Source organism: Magallana gigas, chromosome 1 (assembly GCF_963853765.1).
Source record: "Magallana gigas chromosome 1, xbMagGiga1.1, whole genome shotgun sequence".
In the NCBI taxonomy this organism is placed as follows: domain Eukaryota; kingdom Metazoa; phylum Mollusca; class Bivalvia; order Ostreida; family Ostreidae; genus Magallana; species Magallana gigas.
This window is the reverse complement of record NC_088853.1, coordinates 15844992-15864100: the sequence shown is the minus strand read 5'-3', so window position 1 is coordinate 15864100 and position 19109 is coordinate 15844992. Positions and strand designations below refer to the sequence as shown.

General features: G+C 34.7%; 1 protein-coding gene across 1 annotated transcript; it reads left to right on the top strand.

Moving 5' to 3' along the window:
- Positions 1-4347: 4347 nt before the first annotated feature.
- Positions 4348-19009, top strand: LOC105345633 (carboxypeptidase B). Its single transcript, XM_020074219.3, has 11 exons — positions 4348-4491; positions 7386-7461; positions 8122-8255; positions 8781-8868; positions 9713-9814; positions 11069-11179; positions 11747-11857; positions 16987-17086; positions 17495-17697; positions 18189-18273; positions 18663-19009. The coding sequence occupies exons 1-11, from the start codon at positions 4403-4405 to the stop codon at positions 18857-18859; spliced, it is 1296 nt and encodes a 431-aa protein (XP_019929778.3). The 5' UTR covers positions 4348-4402; the 3' UTR covers positions 18860-19009.
- The last annotated feature ends 100 nt before the right edge of the window (positions 19010-19109 follow it).

The following is a 19109-nucleotide window of genomic DNA, read 5'->3' as shown; positions in this document are numbered from 1 at the left end:
CACTATCTTAAGATGCTTGCCTAGTAATCTCAAAAGTTTTAGCCTTGTAGCTCTAGCAAAAAAGATTTTGAAACATATTCTCTATATATTTCAATGTTTAACTTTTAGCCCCATTTGGGGCCATCGTATTAGTTTTGATGATTTTAAAAATTTAGAATCTACATAATTTGAGGATGCTTGCATGGGAATCTCATAAATTGTATATTGAAAATTTTTCATATAATCGAGTTTCTATGTTAGATTTTGAACCTCTCTTGGGGCCCCAGTATTAGTCAAGAGGTAAGGGTTGTAACAATTTAGAATCTACACTATCTTGGGATGCCTGCATAGTACATGTAGTCTCACAAATTGTAGCATTGTAGTTGTTGAGAAGAAATTTTTTGGGGCCACAGTAAAGGTCCAGGGGTGAACATTAGAATTTAGAATTTTCACTATTAATTTTAAACACACACAGCATTTTTACTGTTTTGCAATAATCTCTCCTTATGAAAAAAAGGTTTCCCCTTTTTAACAATTTAGCATCCTCTTTCCCATTAGAATGTTTTGTACAAATTTTTGTGGAAAGTTTACAGACGGATGATTTACAGACAGACATGCAGACAGGTTCAGGAAGCTTATGGACAACTTAACGTTTTATTTTGACTATTACATACAAATTGTAAGATTGGATAACTATTTTGAATCAGTCCAAACACTTGGTGTTATCCTTTAAAAAAGTTGTCAATGTGATAAAGTCGAACATTGCTGCCACATCCGTGCATAATCACGTGATACCAGTAACTATAAATAGCTTACGTATATTCCTATCTAAAAAAAATAGATAGAACAACACTACCCCGCTGTTTCAACAAAACAATAAACATATCAAGGGATGGCAAAACATCTCAGTTTCATCAAACTCGCTGCTAGAACCCCATATTCCTCTCGATTAAACGTTATTCATCAAGCTCTCCAAAAACCTTCGAAACTTTTATACAGTTTGCACGGAAAATGGTATGTTGCATTAAAGCAAAACAAAACACAGGATTCTAGCAACACTTTTCAAGTTAGGCATTTATCAAACTATTGATGCATGTTAAATTTGAAGTTCACTATGTACGTGGTAGTGTTGTTCTAGTCAGATATTTATAACGTAAACAAAGACAGAGTAAGACCTGGCCAAGAAATAAAACCAAAATTTAATAACGTTTAGTGAATGATTGATAAAATCAACATCTCTTACAATATTTTGTTGTTCAATTCTCAATAATTCACACCAAAAATACTTTATCAAAACGTTTAGATTACTTACAATGCTTTCCGATCATATTTACACGACATTCAACTTTCAGTCATTGATTAGATACATAATAAGTAAGATTTGTGATCTCACGGAATTACATGTAACTCAGATTCTGTATGCTTCCTTAAAGTGGCATGGTCATTTTTTGGGTTAATATTTTTTTTTCTGATTTGAATGTTTACAATGCTTCACTTCAGTGAGGTATTTTTAATAGGCAACCAGAGTGACATTCGTTCATTTGTATGCGAGTTACAGAACTTACAATTCTTTGCTATGTAAACAAAGCATTTGTTTATACTATGAATCTTGAAGATTCTACTCTGGCAATCTGTGACTATCTGTTTCCCGAGCTGTCCATCCGAATGTACGACAACAACTGTCTGGGCATTTGAGTCAGCAACACAGATGTTTAAGTTTTTGTTCCCTGTGAGTATGTGGATAATCTATTTTCCGTAATACCAGTGAAAATCACGACCCTTGCCTGTTTATTTTTATCATTGTTCATCATAATCAAAAGTTCACCATTAGTAGTAACACTGGTACTTTAATGTCCCCATCCTACAAGCTTCATTACTTCCTATATCTCCTTTTCCTTTACAATGTTAACAGTTTCATTTTGATGATCAGCATACATTAGATCTCCATTTTTTGTCAAAGCTAAGCTATATCATTTGGCTCGTTCTGGGGCTTTGTTTCAATTGACTGTTCGCTTTGGTCACTGTAGAGTTTAATGACGGTGTCATTACCGATGACCAACATTCAGGGAGAGGGTTAAAATAGGTTGTGCCTGCTGCCTTATCCCATTCAATATATTACATTGAATAAAATATTGTTTGAATCAAAGGCTTATATTTCATTCTTTTTTAGAGAGGTCACTCCCTGTAACCCTCTGTATATCTACTGGTGAAAGATGCAATAATCTTTGGTTCTCTTATAGGGGTCTGGTTTGAGGAAAACTCTGACTATTGGTCGCAAGGTGGTCTAACTGTTTCATGGATTAGTTTGCTCGGATTCTGTTTTTTTTGTAGTAAAACTTGGAAGGATGGTTTAGGTGTAAGCTTCTTCAGTACATCTTCAGTACAGCATTTCTTGACTTGTATGTGGCGGTTTTATATAAATCGTCTCATTCTCTGATTTTCTTCAGATCTAAAATGCTTTGCTTTACATGTTGTTCTTAATTTCATCTTCTTGGTTGTGGAGAAAAGTTAGATGCTCCTTTTTCATTTCTTCTGTCTTAGTTTGAAGCTTGTGGATAATTTCGTTGATTTCTCTGCACCAAATCTCCGCCTGATTAATAACCATGGAGGACGATTTGTGAGGCAGGTTTTTGTACTCAATGACAATATCTTCATATTTCGTGCAAATGAAGTTCTACATTACTTCAAAATCTTGCATTAAGATGTAATCACTTTCAATGACTCACGTAGAGTGTATCCTTTATGAAAATTCGACAATAGACATGTTACGGTACACACAGGTATATCACAGTTATTACAATGAAGTTCACATTAATGCTTCTCTTAGTGGCTTCCCCCGATTTTTAAACGGAACTACTTTGTGGTATATTGATTAATCGGAGAGACAGTGGTCCCTAACACAGGTTTTGCAGTTGACTTGACACACAACACAGTGTAGTGAAAGGCGGGGTGAGTTACTGAGGTCACAGTGCGAGGTTTCTTGGGCTATGACATTTTTCTATTGGTCACCGACATAGGGAAATTCAGTTTGACGGGTCTATAAAAAATGAAAGGTTAAACATTCTTAAATGCTTGACCAATTTTTTTTGTTTTGATAAACATACAATGTGTAATATCTGTTTGCATTCAAGGTGTTTTTAAATTAGTCCTATATCAATAATGTCATTGCAGTATGAGGCCTTGTTTAACTAACATGTAATTTCACTGGTATGTAAATTTCGGGTGTTTTAAGACCCCGACCATCCCACACCTCTCGATCTGCGCGTAGAAAAATCTTTTGATTTTGCCGGTACTGCATTGCAAACAATACATCTATACGAGTATACTTAGCCAATGGCCATTGGTGATTAATTTATAAAAATTTTAAGAGTGTTTCCAGGAAACAGAGAAATAAAAATAGGTGGTCTACATGTAGTTGGTACAATAATGATCGGTATTATTTTTTTCTCTATGTTTGATTGATATGTATGATATGACAGGGGACTCTTATTGATGTTTTTCGTGTTAAACAATGTCTGTACAAAGATTAGCCGAAAAGTAGTGTGTGGCTTTGTCGATAAGATCAGGACGCTACTGGTTATTGCGCCATCCCCCAACAGAGATGGAACATAGATCAAAACATTGAAAAAATAAAATTAATTTGTTTAGAGGTTTTCATCTTTCTATAAGTCAGATATTCAATTTACTAAGAAACATTGCGTCGTTAGTATTGTTTATGAAAGTCGATAATGGAAAGTGTTTGTAATATCTGAAATATTTTACGTAGGTTAAGACAGATTTTTGGGATATTGAAACAAATTCAAAATGGTTCGGTGGTTTTTAACATCGTCCGTTTTAACCTTAATGATGGTCATTAGCAGAACTGGACGGTTGTGACAAATTTAAGACCAAAGTAGTCTTTTTAAAAGAAGAGTTTTTATATGAATATATTTTTCATAAAAAAAATCATCTATTAATTATTCATATCATAAATTTTAAAAGATTGGATTTTTTATATAGATTAGTATGTTTATTGCTAGGAACCACGCCTAATATTTTAAGGTTGGTCTGATGGGTTATGATTTGATTATTGCGACTCCTTAATGTTATGAATTGATAGTTACCTTTTTTTTATAATAAACAAATTCCAACAAGCAGTATTTTTTGTGAGCTCTGCATGTAATTTAGTTTGAAAAGCCGGAGTCAGACATAAAAATGAGAGAGAGAGAGACAGACAGACAGACAGACAGACAGAGACCCTTAAGGCATGATGGGGCTATTTTCTAAGTAGTGTGCTTATTGATATTTTCGGCAGATTAGTTATTATTTGAGTATTTTAAGACGATACTCATCTGGAGAAATATGTGTCAGTTATATAAAATGCATATATAAGTTGATTAAATCGACAGCTTACCGCAGTAAAGGTAGACAGACACCTTGAGAGATGGGGAGGAAAGTCCTGCAGAGTTGTGTCCTCTTGGTTCTTTTCTACGCCGCTATAGCAGATCAAGAGTCGCAAAAGAGTTATTTCAAGTATGTTATCTCTATTTTCATTATTGTTTAATTTTCTTGATTTTCATTTGATTTTTTTTGGGGTCATTTGTCAGTTTTTATGTTTGAATTTGGTTGGTTTTTTTGTTTGCCCTTCTGAGACTGAGGATGGGTGAAAAGGGTAGGAAATTGCATATACTTCTCCCTAGCAGATGTCTCGTTACTTTAAAGTTTTTGTTAGAAATTCAAAATTGTGGATATTACCAAAAAAATCAAATAGGCATTTGGCATAAGAGATTCAAAGTCAAGTGTTGTCTTCTCTTTTTTCTATATTTTGTATTTTTGTCCTCTAAAATTATCCTCACTTTTTTTTATTTTTGGTATTAATTGATATAAAAAATTAACACCTTACTTTGAACGTACAAATAAAAATGAGTTTAATTGTTACCGAAAAAGTTATTATTGGCTTTGCGATTATTTTCAATGCAATGAAAGAAGGATCAATGGCCGTGGCTATTTTCAGACTGTATTGATCTTCTTCCAAACAAGAGCTCTATATCAAAAAATAAAAAGAAAACCCAAACTTAAAGGTAAAATTAACGGATTTCTTTCTTCACTTCAGATTTTTAGGTAAATCTGAAAAAAAATTGACCAATGCATCCAGCTTCCTAATCAGAACCAAAATTATCTCATCAAGGGAAAGCCCAATACATCTGCACAATAGAGTTTAAAGAAAAACCAAAACATCTTTAATAAACCTTTGTTAAAAAGATATAAATTACAAACGTGTAAATATATATATATATTTTTTTTTTTTATTTTTTTTTTGCAGTAAGTAATGAATAACATATCAATGAAAAAGAATACCGGTATTTTGTAAATAAAAACTGCCGCTCATATCCATTAAAAAAATTTACTTTTATCATCTAAATATTTCACATTTTTAAAAAATACCACAATGTTGTTGCTGTTTAGTGAAAATAGTAGTATTTGAAGCAAACGTCGATACATATACCTAGTATATAATCGAGTAAAACAGCCGCTCAAAAACGCACAATTTTTTATGTATGTATTCTCCAATGAAACTTATCTCTTATTATTATTTTTTTTTTTTTGTGGAAAATCAAAATGTGTGATTTTCAAGGTAATCGATTCTTTTCATTTTTTTTTTTCATTTTTTGAAATTGATTTACAAAATGAACAAAAGTATCATTATCCAACAACCTTAGTGCCTTTCCGTTCCAATGTAAAGTATTGATTTCACATTTTAAATCATTGAATGAATTGCCTTTATAACATTAGCTGATGAATCTGTTTTACCTTTGATAAAATTGAAAGTTCAATTGAATGGATTTAAAAAAAAATTAAAAGAGAGTTTTTACAATAAATTTTATCATGATTAAATACTAACTGTGTATGCACATTAATTTTAATTTCTCTAGAATATGTTCACTTATTGATCTCTATACAATTATTGCATGAATTTTTAAAGCCCTCGGGAAATATGATTTTCTAAATCTTCATGTATCCCGAACACTCATGCAATAAAAGTTTTGTTATACCGAATTAAATGTAGCAACATTGGTTTTTGTGATAAAAAAATTTAAATAATTAAATATTTGTGATTATATTATATTGGCTTTTTAATAAATTTGGAATGAAAAATTAAGAGACTTCCCAAGAGGTAAGACACGATATTTATTTCCCGGGAGACGTTTAACTGTTGTTCGCCCCTCTCTAGACCAATCAAATGACCCGTTACATGTAAATAGAATAATCATATCGAGGTATGACAATAACCATTATTATACTTTCATGTTAAATACTGAAATCTGATTGGTTTAAACGCAGTTGATAATCCGTTCTTTTACCCTCAGCGTTAGCAACACACTTAGCAACGGGGTAACACAACGAATTGTTACATGCGCTTAAATTATGCGCAAACGGTTCGCCGTAGAATTCACTTTTAGCAGTAAAAAATTCTCTAAAATTAAGACATTCAGTATAATAAAATAAATAGTGCCTGTTTGGGAGGATAACAGTTGAAGTTGACACCCCGAGGAAACCGCTTCGCGTCGGTTGACAATGGTTTCTTAGGGGTGTCAATTTCAACTTCACTGAACGCATGAAGCGTTCAGTAAACGGTCACCGACTGCTGACCTACTTATTGAGAGTTATGTCTCTGTTCCATTCCATCTTTGGGTAAAATACAAACGATTTCTCACAATAGCTTTCACAGTTTTGGGGTTTGTAACACTTGCAACATGTATTTGAAATATATGTTTTAACTTGTTTATCGATTGCACCAAGATGTGGCTCCCAAATACTGAGGAATTGCTTGAAATCTTAATAGATTTCAACACAGGGCGCACAGATATTTGGAAGCTAAAGAGCCCCCCCCCCTACCCCCGACCCCCAAAACCTTGATCTCTGCATGTACATGATAAATCTTTACTAAGATTTTTTTTTCCTTTGGCGACCATCGTTTGAGTCGATTCGGTGAAGTTTCCTTTTTGATCAACCAATTTTAACCAAGTTATGCAGAAATATACAGGAAGGAAAGCCATACATTATCACAATAACAGACTTAAAAAGGCTTCATAAGAATAAATCCTTCATAATTATAAATTATTTCTTCAAAGTTCAAAATTGAAATAACATAAGAATTTAAAAAGTTGGTTTTCATAAATGCTTCATAAATTGTGTACAACTACACGTCAAAGAAACTCTAGTACATTACTTTCAATATTGACACCCCCCCCCCCGCCCCCCCCCCCCCCCTTCTTGCATGCTCACGCTCTCCAGCCCCGATGCTTCGTGCTTGGTTTTTATATGACATTCTATTTAGCGTTTAATAAAGCTTTAAATGCTTAAAATGACATGTTGAAATCATTGGTAAAAATATTTTCATATATCATTGTTGAATTTGTTTTCAGTGACAAGCTGGTACAACTGATACCAAATACTGATGAACACGTGACCCTCCTACAGCAGATGCAGACGACAGAAAATGTAAGATTGACTCAGAAGCATGGGTTTTTATTAAACTATTTACGGGAAGCTTTGACATATTCTACAATAGGACGTATTAGATAAACTTCCTATGTCATAATATCATAAGCATGTCATAAAGAGGAATATTAATACGGGCATAGGTCGGTTTTTGTTTTCAAATTTTTAAGGATAGACGAGCTCAGAGTTTGGCCTTGCAAGATTAGATCATATTATCAGGCACGTATACGTAGCATCAGGAGGAGGCCGGGGGGGGGGGGGGGGGGGGGGCTGCCCCCCCCCCACTTTTTTTTGAAATTTACATACAAAAAATTGAATTAAGATGGAGTTGCCCCCCCCCCCCACTTTTATTGGACCATGTTAAGATTTGTATTGAAAATAAAAAATAAGTTCTGAAGTTAAAAGGAACTCCCCCCCCCTCCCCCCGGTTTAGGATTTTCAGGATTTTGGAAAGTAACATTTTTCCTCCTTTTTTTTTTTGCCTGTGAAGATTTTTTGGATGAGTCGCCCCCCCCCCTCCCCCCACTTGTGCCTGATTATTACAGTGTAATAATATCCCGTTTTGATTTAAATTATTGCTCTTTATTGCATGGCTTTATTATTATATATGTTAAGTTAGTATTATGATATGATCCATTATGATTTTTAAAACACATTTAGGTAGATTTCTGGACACCGCCCAAAAAGAATGCACATGTTGACGTCCACGTGCAAGGTGAGAAATTTGGGGATTTCATGAAGAAAGTCACAGATGCCAAAATCCATCACAACATCCTGAGTAACAACCTACAGAAGTAAGTGCATTCATATATTCGAACTTTGTTTTTGTGCCGGGCCGTGTGAATCGTTCACCCTATACAAGCACTCTTTCCATTTGCGTTGACAAATCGTAATCTAGATCAAAATTGTGTCAATTTAACTACATGTAAATCAATATCAAACAAGAAATTGTCAAATATAATCAAAGTTTTTTTCCATGATGGTGTTCGAAAATATTAATGGAACTATTTTACCAAGAGCTTGGACTTTTGGTAGTTGTATCAAACAGCAATGTGACGTAGGCCTGTCTATTTCATTGCTGGCAACTCGACCATGGCTCTTGGAAATCAAAAAGATTTGTCTGGCTTTTATGCTACGCCATCAATGCATATTTCACTCAAAACAAGCGTCATTATAACTTGTTCTGAAGCAAGAAATAAGAGTTACGTCCTACAGAAAGTCTTGTTAAAATTGATCTAACGGTGCATGGAGACATAGTGAAACCTCTTTAACAGTTCACATACACGTTTCATTGTCTCCTTTCTTGGGCATTGTTTAAGGAACATTGATGATGAGAAAGCTGCAATGAAAGCCATGGCAGAAGAGGGAGGCGACACAGTGGTTGGAAACTACGCTACTTATGACCAGGTACTAATTACGGATGTTGGTTTGAGTCCTCTCAAGCAATTGCTCTAGTGTTATGGACCATCTATACAAACCGAAAATATCCTTTTTTAAGGGTGAACAGGACATATATCACGGGACTATCATTGCAATGATACTTTGATGTGCTGATTGACTTTTATACAGAAGATAAAATTCCACGAAGTTTATAACAATTTATGCTAACTGTAAAATCAATTAAATTTTTGGGGTTCAATTTTCAAACATAGTCAAAATTTTTTTTATTAAAAACAGGACGTTGAAAGTTAGTTTAGCTAATAGAAAATATTTTTTATTAAAAACAGGACGTTGAAAGTTAGTTTAGCTAATAGAAAATATTTGCAAGTACATTGTATTTTTCAAATTTAGATTGCATTAACGATTATTACCCTTGCCCAGTTGAAGTAATTGATTTTGATGTAACTTGTACATAATAATATAAATAAGTGTTTTTATACGGTACATACTTGAATATTTGGGTCAATTTTCGTGGATAATGGGTTTTTTACCCTTTTTCTTAGTCGTGGGGATGTTATTTCCTGGATGCATCGGCTTCCAATTCAGTAAGAAAGATAACTCTTTCGAAATTTTCTTAGTAGAGGGATACGGTACGAATGCCACGAATCGAGCCGACATGAATTTAAATCGACAGTAGTAGGATTTACAATTGTTATTATCTACAGATTGGTGCCTGTCTTTCTACATGTAATTTATTTTCTTAAGGGATGTAAATTAGTAAAGAAGGGCTGCCCACGAATGACATGAGTCGAGGCATCAAGACTTTAAATTCCCAGTGTTTGGATTTACCATTGTAATTATCATTCTACAGATCAATGACTGGATGTCACAGATGGCTATGTCCTACCCAGACCTGGCCACCGTGGAGTCCATTGGTCTGACTTGGGAGGGTCGAGAAACCAAGATGATGAAGGTACTAAGTACTAATGTACCTGCTTTTGCTGTATCGCAATCTTCGCTAGCCAAGGTTTGACGATCTACTCTGCTAAACCCTTCGGTAGCGAAGATACTTTATCGCTGGCCTTCTATTGCCGTTTTAGAAAAACAACATACAAATTTTCAACCACTACAGTCTACGAATTTTTTTTTTTGGATTTTGTTTTGCGTGCGGTGGAATATTTTCATGGCTAAATGTTTATTTATCTTGATTGTAAAATCATTTGTCATCTCATCAGTTCACATTATTGTTGTCAATATTTAAAGAAAAACACACTGACAATTTTTTTTTTAATTTACCGTTGATTCTAATCTTAATTAGCAAAGTGACCAATTGGTAATTATCATCTTTCCGGGTCAATAAGAATTACGAATCGGACACCTGGCTGGCGAATATTGGGTATACTTTGCTTAATAGCGAGCGCTGCGAGGCGGCTCGAAGCGCCGCTCGCGTAGCGAGCTCCACAGACAGCGTGTACGAATTGAGGAAATTCGAGTTGAAATCTGCACATTGTTCAAAGAAAATTTTGTGGACCCGCATGAAAGAGATCTACATATCCCAATAATCCTTTGCGGTGCATAGCAACATGGTGGAACAGGAAGCGTTTCTAAAGAAAATTCTTACCTCTAAATCGCATACATCATTTTCATTTAACAATAAAAAATACTTTTAAAAAATTGAAGTAAAAAGCACATATGCTTACGTTAAAAAAATGTACCTATCTGAACTTTTGCTGACATATGACGTCATTTCCTTCCCCAAATTTGTCCGACAATTTACGAAAACTGTCGAGCGCAAAAGAAAGTCCCCCCCCCCCCCCCCCCCGGTTCAGGATTTTCATGATTTTGGGAATTAGGTTTTTTTGTTTTTGCTTTTCAAGATTTCTGAGGATTAGTCTAGCCCCCCCCCCCCCCCCACCACCACCACTTTCAATTTGCTTCCCAAGCCACTGAGTGGTAATGTGTTAAGTGTATAAGCCTAGGAAAGGAACATTGGAATAATAGTTTGATAACTTCGGGTTCCTTGCAGTGGTAAAAGTTTTCGAGACAAAGCCAAAGTTTTTGGGTTAGGGCAAGTCCACGGGTTGCATTTAACAATGATGACAGATGTGTGGTTCCTTCTGTGCTCGCCCCAACGGTCACACCGTAAAACATATTAAGGACAAAATTTACCAGGTGATAGTTTTTACATGTAGATGATAAATTTGACATAACATTTGTAATATTAAAGCTTGGAAAGGAAAACAGCATGGGGACCCCAAAGCCGGTCATCTGGATAGAAGGAGGAATACACGCCCGGGAGTGGATCGTTCCCGCCACAGCTGTTTACATCATAAACAAGGTTATAATCCATGACGTCATCAAAATGCCGCCTAACTGTCTCTATAAATAATAATAAACAACAGAGTCCAATATTCAAACTTACAAGCATTCGCTATTTTAGATCATGCCGAAAAACTTTTATTAATTAAGTCAATTTATTATCTGAGTGATTGGGCTGTGCGGCAATTATGTCTAGATTCATTTCGTTGATACTCGATATCAAAACATTATAATTAATCTCAGAAAAGACGTACTGCATTGTATCGCGCACGGTCACAATCACCGCACAACACAATCTTACATTATCGCGATTAGATCATTAAAAAATCAATGCTTTTCTTTTCAGGGACCCTCTCAAATCTTATAAAAAATTAAACTGTTGTAGATTTTAAAAAATTATCTATGTTTGAATGATTTTATACATTAGCTTTATTTAACAATTTGATATAGTGTTTTAAAAAATACGCACATCACTCACTATGTGTGCGCACACATATCTTTCTAGTTACGAAAGTACAGTTTTTCAAAAAAGAAAATATTAATTTTAATGCTCAATTGAAATTACAGCAACTTTTTTGATACACAGTTGCTGGAAGAGTATAATATAGACGAGAAGGTGACGTCATTGATGAACACGTGGGACATTCACATAGTTCCGACCGTTAACCCCGATGGATACGTCTTCAGCCATGAGCGGGTAAGTCAATTCAAAGTTTCGTTAAATTCACTGAGTACCTAGACACCTAGCATCTTTTTTTATTTGTTTTGTTTTGTTCTTTGCTCGTAATGATTCTTTGGATGAGTCTGGTCCCCGTCATAAACAATGCTACGTGCCGAACCAAATTATCTTTCGGACCCCACCGAAAAACTATACTGGATCCAAACATGTCACTTTCATTAATATATGGAATTTTAACATGCATTTGCCTTGAAAACGACAAAAAAGTTAAAATTTCAGCGAAGAATCTAAAAGAAACTTTCAACTGGCAAAAGTCCCTCAAGTTTGTATTCAAACTTGAGAACCTGCAGCGGTAGGTGAAAAATCCTAAGGTTAAGCAATTGCGCTCCAGAAGCGCATGACTGGGGGTTTCCAGAAGCGAGATATTGGTAAACGAATGCGTCGCTAGGTCCGCATTTCTGGAACACATCAAATCGACAAGGAGTCAAGAGAACCTGCGGTGTTGCCAAATTGAAAACTATTGGATTCTTTCTTTACACTCGTCTGTTTCTAAAAATTGTGCAAGCAGTCTTGCAGCATCTCCGTAAGGTTACATAAGCCGAAAAATTAAGGAATTGAATGCGAGTTGGAAATTCGCTATAATTGCTGTTCGCTGTGATTTTGTCAGACATCTTTCGAGCTTTGGCAAAACGGAAAATGATAGCAATACTAAAAAACGGTTGGTTGTTATTTTTTAGTTCAAATCCCACGTAGTTGTGTATATGGATGGATGACAAAGTAGGGTACGCCTTCTGGAAAAAAAAGTGAAAGTTGAAAATAAATTCATTTCAACAAAATGTCGAATTGTGTTGAGTTTACGATGCTAACTTGAAATGATACTTGTGTAAAGATAACCTAATAGCGAGCGCAGCTCGCCGGCGCGCAGCGCCGGCGTGAAGCGAGCTCTACCGGCAAGGCGTGTGTGAATAGAAAATTCGGACTAGTTGCACATTCATTCACCGGATTTTTTTGGCGTCAGTAAATCGGACCAGTAATGCATCGTTTTAATCGTCCCAGTAGTTCCCTGTAATCATGGCAATTTTTATCACTTCACACTCTCACGAGAATCAGCAAGACAAATTTAGACAGTAAGAACAATAACGATGTAAGCGACATACAGTCAATGTTACCTCTAAAGTTCACCTCAGTACACTTTCAATCAAAAATAATCGTGTGACGTCACAAACGTTTACACATTGATCCGATATATTTTTTCGGAGTCAGTAAATTTTGACCCACAATTCATAGTACCAATGGTTTCCAACCTCACGTTCCAACATCACGTTCTCCCGAGAATCAAAGTAAAACCTTTGAAAAGCTTATAAGATGTGTAATTTTAAGAACATCATGCTTTTTAAGTAAATAAAACAGTATACTTCGCATACTTTTATTTCTATGGGGAGTTTTAAAGAGTAAGACGACAACTTAACCAACGTCAGCTTTGACGTCACAATAAGCACTGATAAGGGGAAATTACTCTAATTGAAGTTATTGTAAATCTGCTGAAATGACCAAAATCCTCTTAAAATCTTGCAAAGGCTAAGATAAAGAACAGCTGACGAATAAGGACATTTCTTCAGATACAGGAAACAGTTGTAAATTGCACTAATTTGGATGAATGCTCACAAATATTTTATTCACTATAATTACGGTAATTTCCTGAAACGCATTTTTTTAAAGGGGGTGGGTGGGTGGATGGCAGCCTCATCCAAAAAATCTTTGCAAGCAAAAAGAAAAATAAATCATGAAAATTCTAATCCTTCAGCTTTTTAGCAGTTCAATGGTTTCTTTATTTTCACTTCCATTTATTACATGCGGGGGGGGGGGGGGGGGGGGACAACACCATGTTCTTTTAACATGATAAGCAAATATTTTTAAGCGTAAATTAAAAATAAAATTAAACATTAATTATTTTTTTTTAAGTGGAGGGGCAAATCCATGGTAAGTCAATTTTCTATGTATAAATTGACAAAAATGAAAAAAAATTTAGCATGGGGGGAGCTCTATGATGAGTCAAGTTTTATATGTAAGTTTAAGAAAAAATGTCTACTGCAAAAAAAGGGGGGAAATCAATCAATCAATCATAATCACAATCACTTTAAAAGAGGAGATGCAGTGCAATGAATATTTATATATTAAAATCTTTATTATTTATCAACATTGTATCTGAGATTAAACTATTGTTCTACATATAAATAAATCAATTATAACAAATCTTATAAACTATGAATAATGAAAATTTACTGAAAAATAGGTATGTGGCATTCAAATTTCACGTTGTTAATTTTATTTTATTAATTTATTATAATTCATTGTTTGATCACATGCTGTGCTCGCCCCAACGGTCGCACCGTAAAACATATTATAAATAGAAAAACAAAACACAACTGAACGTTTTTAAAAAATTATAGCATTGGGCTAACGTGTATTTAAACTTAAAATTTGTGAAAATGAAGAAATGTTTTCTTCTTCTTAATTCTTTTACAAGAAAAACTGAAATTTGTGCGGAAGCATCCTCATGAATTGATTTTTTTTATAAATTTATAACTCCGGTGTCACAATATGCACTTCCTCTTTACATAAACATTTAGTCAGAAAATTTGTAACTTATATGAAAGCACCCTAAGTAAGTATAGATTCAGGGGTTTTTTTGATGTTGTTTTCTTTTTTTTAAATCATGACTCCCCTTAGTGGGTGGTGCCACAATTAAAGACCATTTTTTCCTGGAAAATCTTGGGAAATGATATCCAAAACTCCTCTTCGCTCCAAAGTTTTACAAAAAAACTAAATACAAAAAAAATGTTTAAATGTAAATATAAGATCTTTTTTCTTCCGTCGCCTCCGGATCTAGTCGCTGAAAGGTAATTTATGAATCAAATCCGTCAAGCAGTCTGTAGTATAATGCATTGATTCTTCTGTATCAGTTTTCCCGAAGATTTTATTTTGGCTCCCGATAATGACTGACAATATATTCGCTTATAGAGGTAATTCATTGCTTTTGTTCGTCGTGGTGTAAATATTTCAGACTCTTACAAATTAATTACTCTTATTATAAACTAATAAAAGATATTATACATATTGATCAGTGTCATATTCAACTTCCTCAGCTTGATTTTGAGATGTGGGTTGGGATAAAAAGTGGTGTTAAGACTACAGGGTTTCATTTTGCATTTAAGATTTGCCTTCAAAAATATAAAAAGGGACACAACTGTTGGTGTTAATTGCACAACAGTAATAGAGTCTTTTGAGACGTGACAATGTAATATCTTTTATTGTTATACTTTCATGTTAAATATTGAAATCTGATTGGTTAAGGCGCAGTTAATAATATTTACTATTACCCTCAGCGTTAGCAACGCACTTGGCAACGGGTAACATTAAAAATTGTTATACTTTCATGTTAAATACTGAAATCTGATTGGTTAAGACGCAGTTAATAATATTTACTATTACCCTCAGCGTTAGCAACGCACTTGGCAACGGGTAACATTAAAAAATGTTACATGCGCGAAAATTATGCGCGTACGGTTCGCTGTAGAATTCACGTTATTCCTATATAAAAGCAGAAAAATTTTCTTAAAAATTTTAAAAAAGACATTCAGTATAACAAAATAAATAGTGCCTGTTTGGGAGGATAACAGTTGAAATTGACACCCCTCGAAAACCATTGTCAACCTCCGCTTCGCGTCGGTTGACAATGGTTTTCTCGGGGTGTCAATTTCAACTGTTACCCTCCCAAACAGGCACTATTTATATAATGTTACATGCGCGAAAAATTATGCGCGTACGGTTCGCTGTAGAATTCACGTTATTCCTATATAAAAGCAGTAAAATTTTCTTAAAAATTTTAAAAAAGACATTCAGTATAACAAAATAAATAGTGCCTGTTTGGGAGGATAACAGTTGAAATTGACACCCCTCGAAAACCATTGTCAACCTCCGCTTCGCGTCGGTTGACAATGGTTTTCTCAGGGTGTCAATTTCAACTGTTACCCTCCCAAACAGGCACTATTTATATAATATCAAATTCACATTGAAAATCAAAATAGTTGATTCATGTAATTATGCTTTCAGTGACACTAAATCGGATGTTTTGACAAGAGTTTACTAAACAATTGCGTCTTTTTATTTTGTCTTCTTATTTTTTTATTTTTTTTTAATAAAATCAGTTTAAAAACACTTTTCGTTGTCAGGATAGGAGAAGTAAAGGCGGGGAGGGGGGTTAACGTCCTCTGACAAGAAGAGAAGATATCTATTTCTATCAAAACTGATTTTCCGCAAGTTCACAGATGTGTATTATAATAAATGAAAACATGACTGTTTTATTCTTCTACATAGCTAGAGAAAAATTATGATTTAAAACATATCATATAATCATATACTTGTATCATTCAAAAATTTTATGATATTAGTTGTAAGTGATGTATATGTAAGTACACTCGATCCCTGTTTGAAAACTGTTAATGTAATTATAGTTAGCTAGTACACAATTTGTCGGACTCCAACCCTCACCAACCCAGCAACCCACATACACAGTAACACACACACAAGCGTAGAATTTATTTAGCGCACTTTTTTATAATTGTCTCGTTTAGAAATTCACTTGATCAAGCCAAAGCTGTCTTCTGTTCTCTTATAACATATTTTTGTGAATTCAAGGTGGCTCACTACACCTTGAAATATTTTCTCAAATCAGCAGAAAATTACTTGATTGTGATAGATATCATAATGGATAAGAAGTATGTAAGTCAAAAAGGCAAAAAAAATTGCAATTTTGGATGAAAAATTACATTTTCGAAAATTCAATTCAGTAAACATGAACAAAAGCTCCAGGCGGATTCGAACTCAATATCTGCGGTTCAGAAACCCAATACTATAACCACTGACATACGACGATATACAACCAAATCTAACGATATAAACAGTTTTACAAAACATTTTAATTGCCATCTTGTGACGTAGTGTCTTAAAAAGTAAAAGTTTAGGTGTAGTGAGGTACTTTAATTAAGAGAAGTGAAACCGTTTGCATGTATAGAAAGGCAAATATTACGCTGCTATAAAGTAACCCTGTATACAGTAACTTTTCTATCTTTTTTTTTTTTACAAAGGACCGACTGTGGAGGAAAAATCGACGCCCTGCAGAGCCCGGACCGGGGAAAAAATGTGTGGGAGTGGACGGCAACAGGAATTTTGACGTCGACTTTGGGAGTATGTATTGTGGAGAGAGAGAGAGAGAGAGAGAGAGAGAGAGAGAGAGAGAGAGAGAGAGAGAGAGAGAGAGAGAGAGAGAGAGAGAGAGAGAGAGGGGGGGGGGCGGGGGACACGTTATTACACATCATAAATTCTTTTTTCTAATAATCAAATTTTCTTCACACTTGTTAAGGAATTAAGATCATATGTTTGTGTGTTTGATGTATATTTCATATACAATTATATGCATGTTTGTGTATTTAATGGTGAAAAGAATGAATATTAAAAAAAAAGGGTTATTTATTAATTAGTACATATGGTGCATATTTACGCAAAATTACCAACTAATTAAGAACTCTAAAGATATACCTGCAAAGCACTATAATTGTATAATAATTATTCATATCCGCTCTCTAACTCCTACAGATGAAGGCGTAAGTGTTGATCCGTGCAGTCAAGTCTATCTTGGCCCCGCCCCTTTTTCGGAGAAGGAGACACAGAACATCCGGGACGCTGTGCTCGCTGAGGGGGGTCGTATCAAGATTTACCTGTCCTGGCACTCATACTCTCAGCTGCTGCTGGTACCGTGGGGGTACACCACGGACCTACCGCCCGACTACCAGGAACTGGTCAGTTGACAGTGTATTCAGGGAAATATTCGCCCTCGTTTTATTTTCGCCCCTTTCTGTTAATGTGTATACCTTAATTTAAATATAGTAAAAATTCAACAACAAAAGACAAAAACACACACACACATGCAAATCCAACTAGTTGACATAGACTTATACCTGAAATCTTCATTTTCAGCATCAAAAATCAAAAATTTTGTATATACAAAAATTATTTTATATGCAGAGGATTTTGTTACAGTCATGTGATTTAGAATTTATAAATCTATACGTGTTGGACCCCTAGTTTTGTTTTTACTTTGTTTGGTTTCTGTTATTTTTGTTTCTTTGTTTGTTTGTTTCTTTTTTTTTTTGGGGGGGGGGGGGGGGGCTTTACATACGCTAGATTCCCAGACTTGTTTAATGATCGTACATGTAGGGTTAATTGTGCTTAAAATATCTTCAATGTTTTAAAGTTATAAGGTATCTATTTGGTTATTTTTATATTTCAGTATGACGTAGCCGTTATTGCTGCCGACGCTTTGACGTCTGTGTACGGCACGGAATACATCGTGGGGAATGGACCGGAGATTCTTTGTGAGAAGAGTTGATTTACAAATAATAAATTAATGTCCAATATATCAACCATAGCGTATAGGTGTTACCAGTCGATACATAAGACAAAATCATTCAAATCCAATGATAACTTTTAGAAATATACACTAAACCTGGACAATACATAAATAGATTGGAAGCGATTCCATTTTGCACGAAATATATACATCCGCATATAATAAAACGTCTGAAGTAATTTTTATGGTCTCTGCTGGAAAGACCCAAAAGTTTTGCGATTGCACATCTTCGCTAGCCAAGGTTTTTCGGTCCACTCTGCTTTCCATAATAGGGAGCAAAGTAGACCAAAAACCCTTGGCTAGCGAATATGGCGATTGTATATCTGCTGTATTTTGTTGTTGCCTTTTTTTCAGATGCAGTTTCGGGAGCCTCTAATGATTGGGCGAAAGCGGTAGCCGGTGTGCAGTATGCCTACGCGTATGAATTCCGTCCTGCTACACAGTTGAAAAGGTCTGGCTTCATCCTTCCACCAGAGGAAATAGTGCCAAACTCCGAGGAGGTATTCGCGTCGTTGGTTGCCATGGCAGATGAAGTAGCAAAAACCTTATAATTCAGAGAATATCACGAAAAGGAATGCAACTAAATTGTTTTGAAATAAGAATGTACATTTTTAAATTAATTGGAGATTTTGATGGCTTATATTTTAATTATTGGACCGTCATTAATAAATTTTTAAAGAATAAGTCTGGTCTTTGTCATTTATATCGGTGCATATTTTTTTATGTATTAAAAATTCATTCGACAGAGGTATGTTCTTTTAATATATCTTACAGGTGTAACCCTTTGTACGCATTTATGAC

Bases quoted from the DNA above. Each gene is read 5' to 3' on its own strand.
- LOC105345633 (XM_020074219.3), top strand. From the start codon at position 4,403: ATGGGGAGGAAAGTCCTGCAGAGTTGTGTCCTCTTGGTTCTTTTCTAC. The intron at 4,492-7,385 runs GTATGTTATCTC...ATTTGTTTTCAG, and splicing joins TCGCAAAAGAGTTATTTCAA to TGACAAGCTGGTACAACTGA. The intron at 8,869-9,712 runs GTACTAATTACG...ATCATTCTACAG, and splicing joins ACTACGCTACTTATGACCAG to ATCAATGACTGGATGTCACA.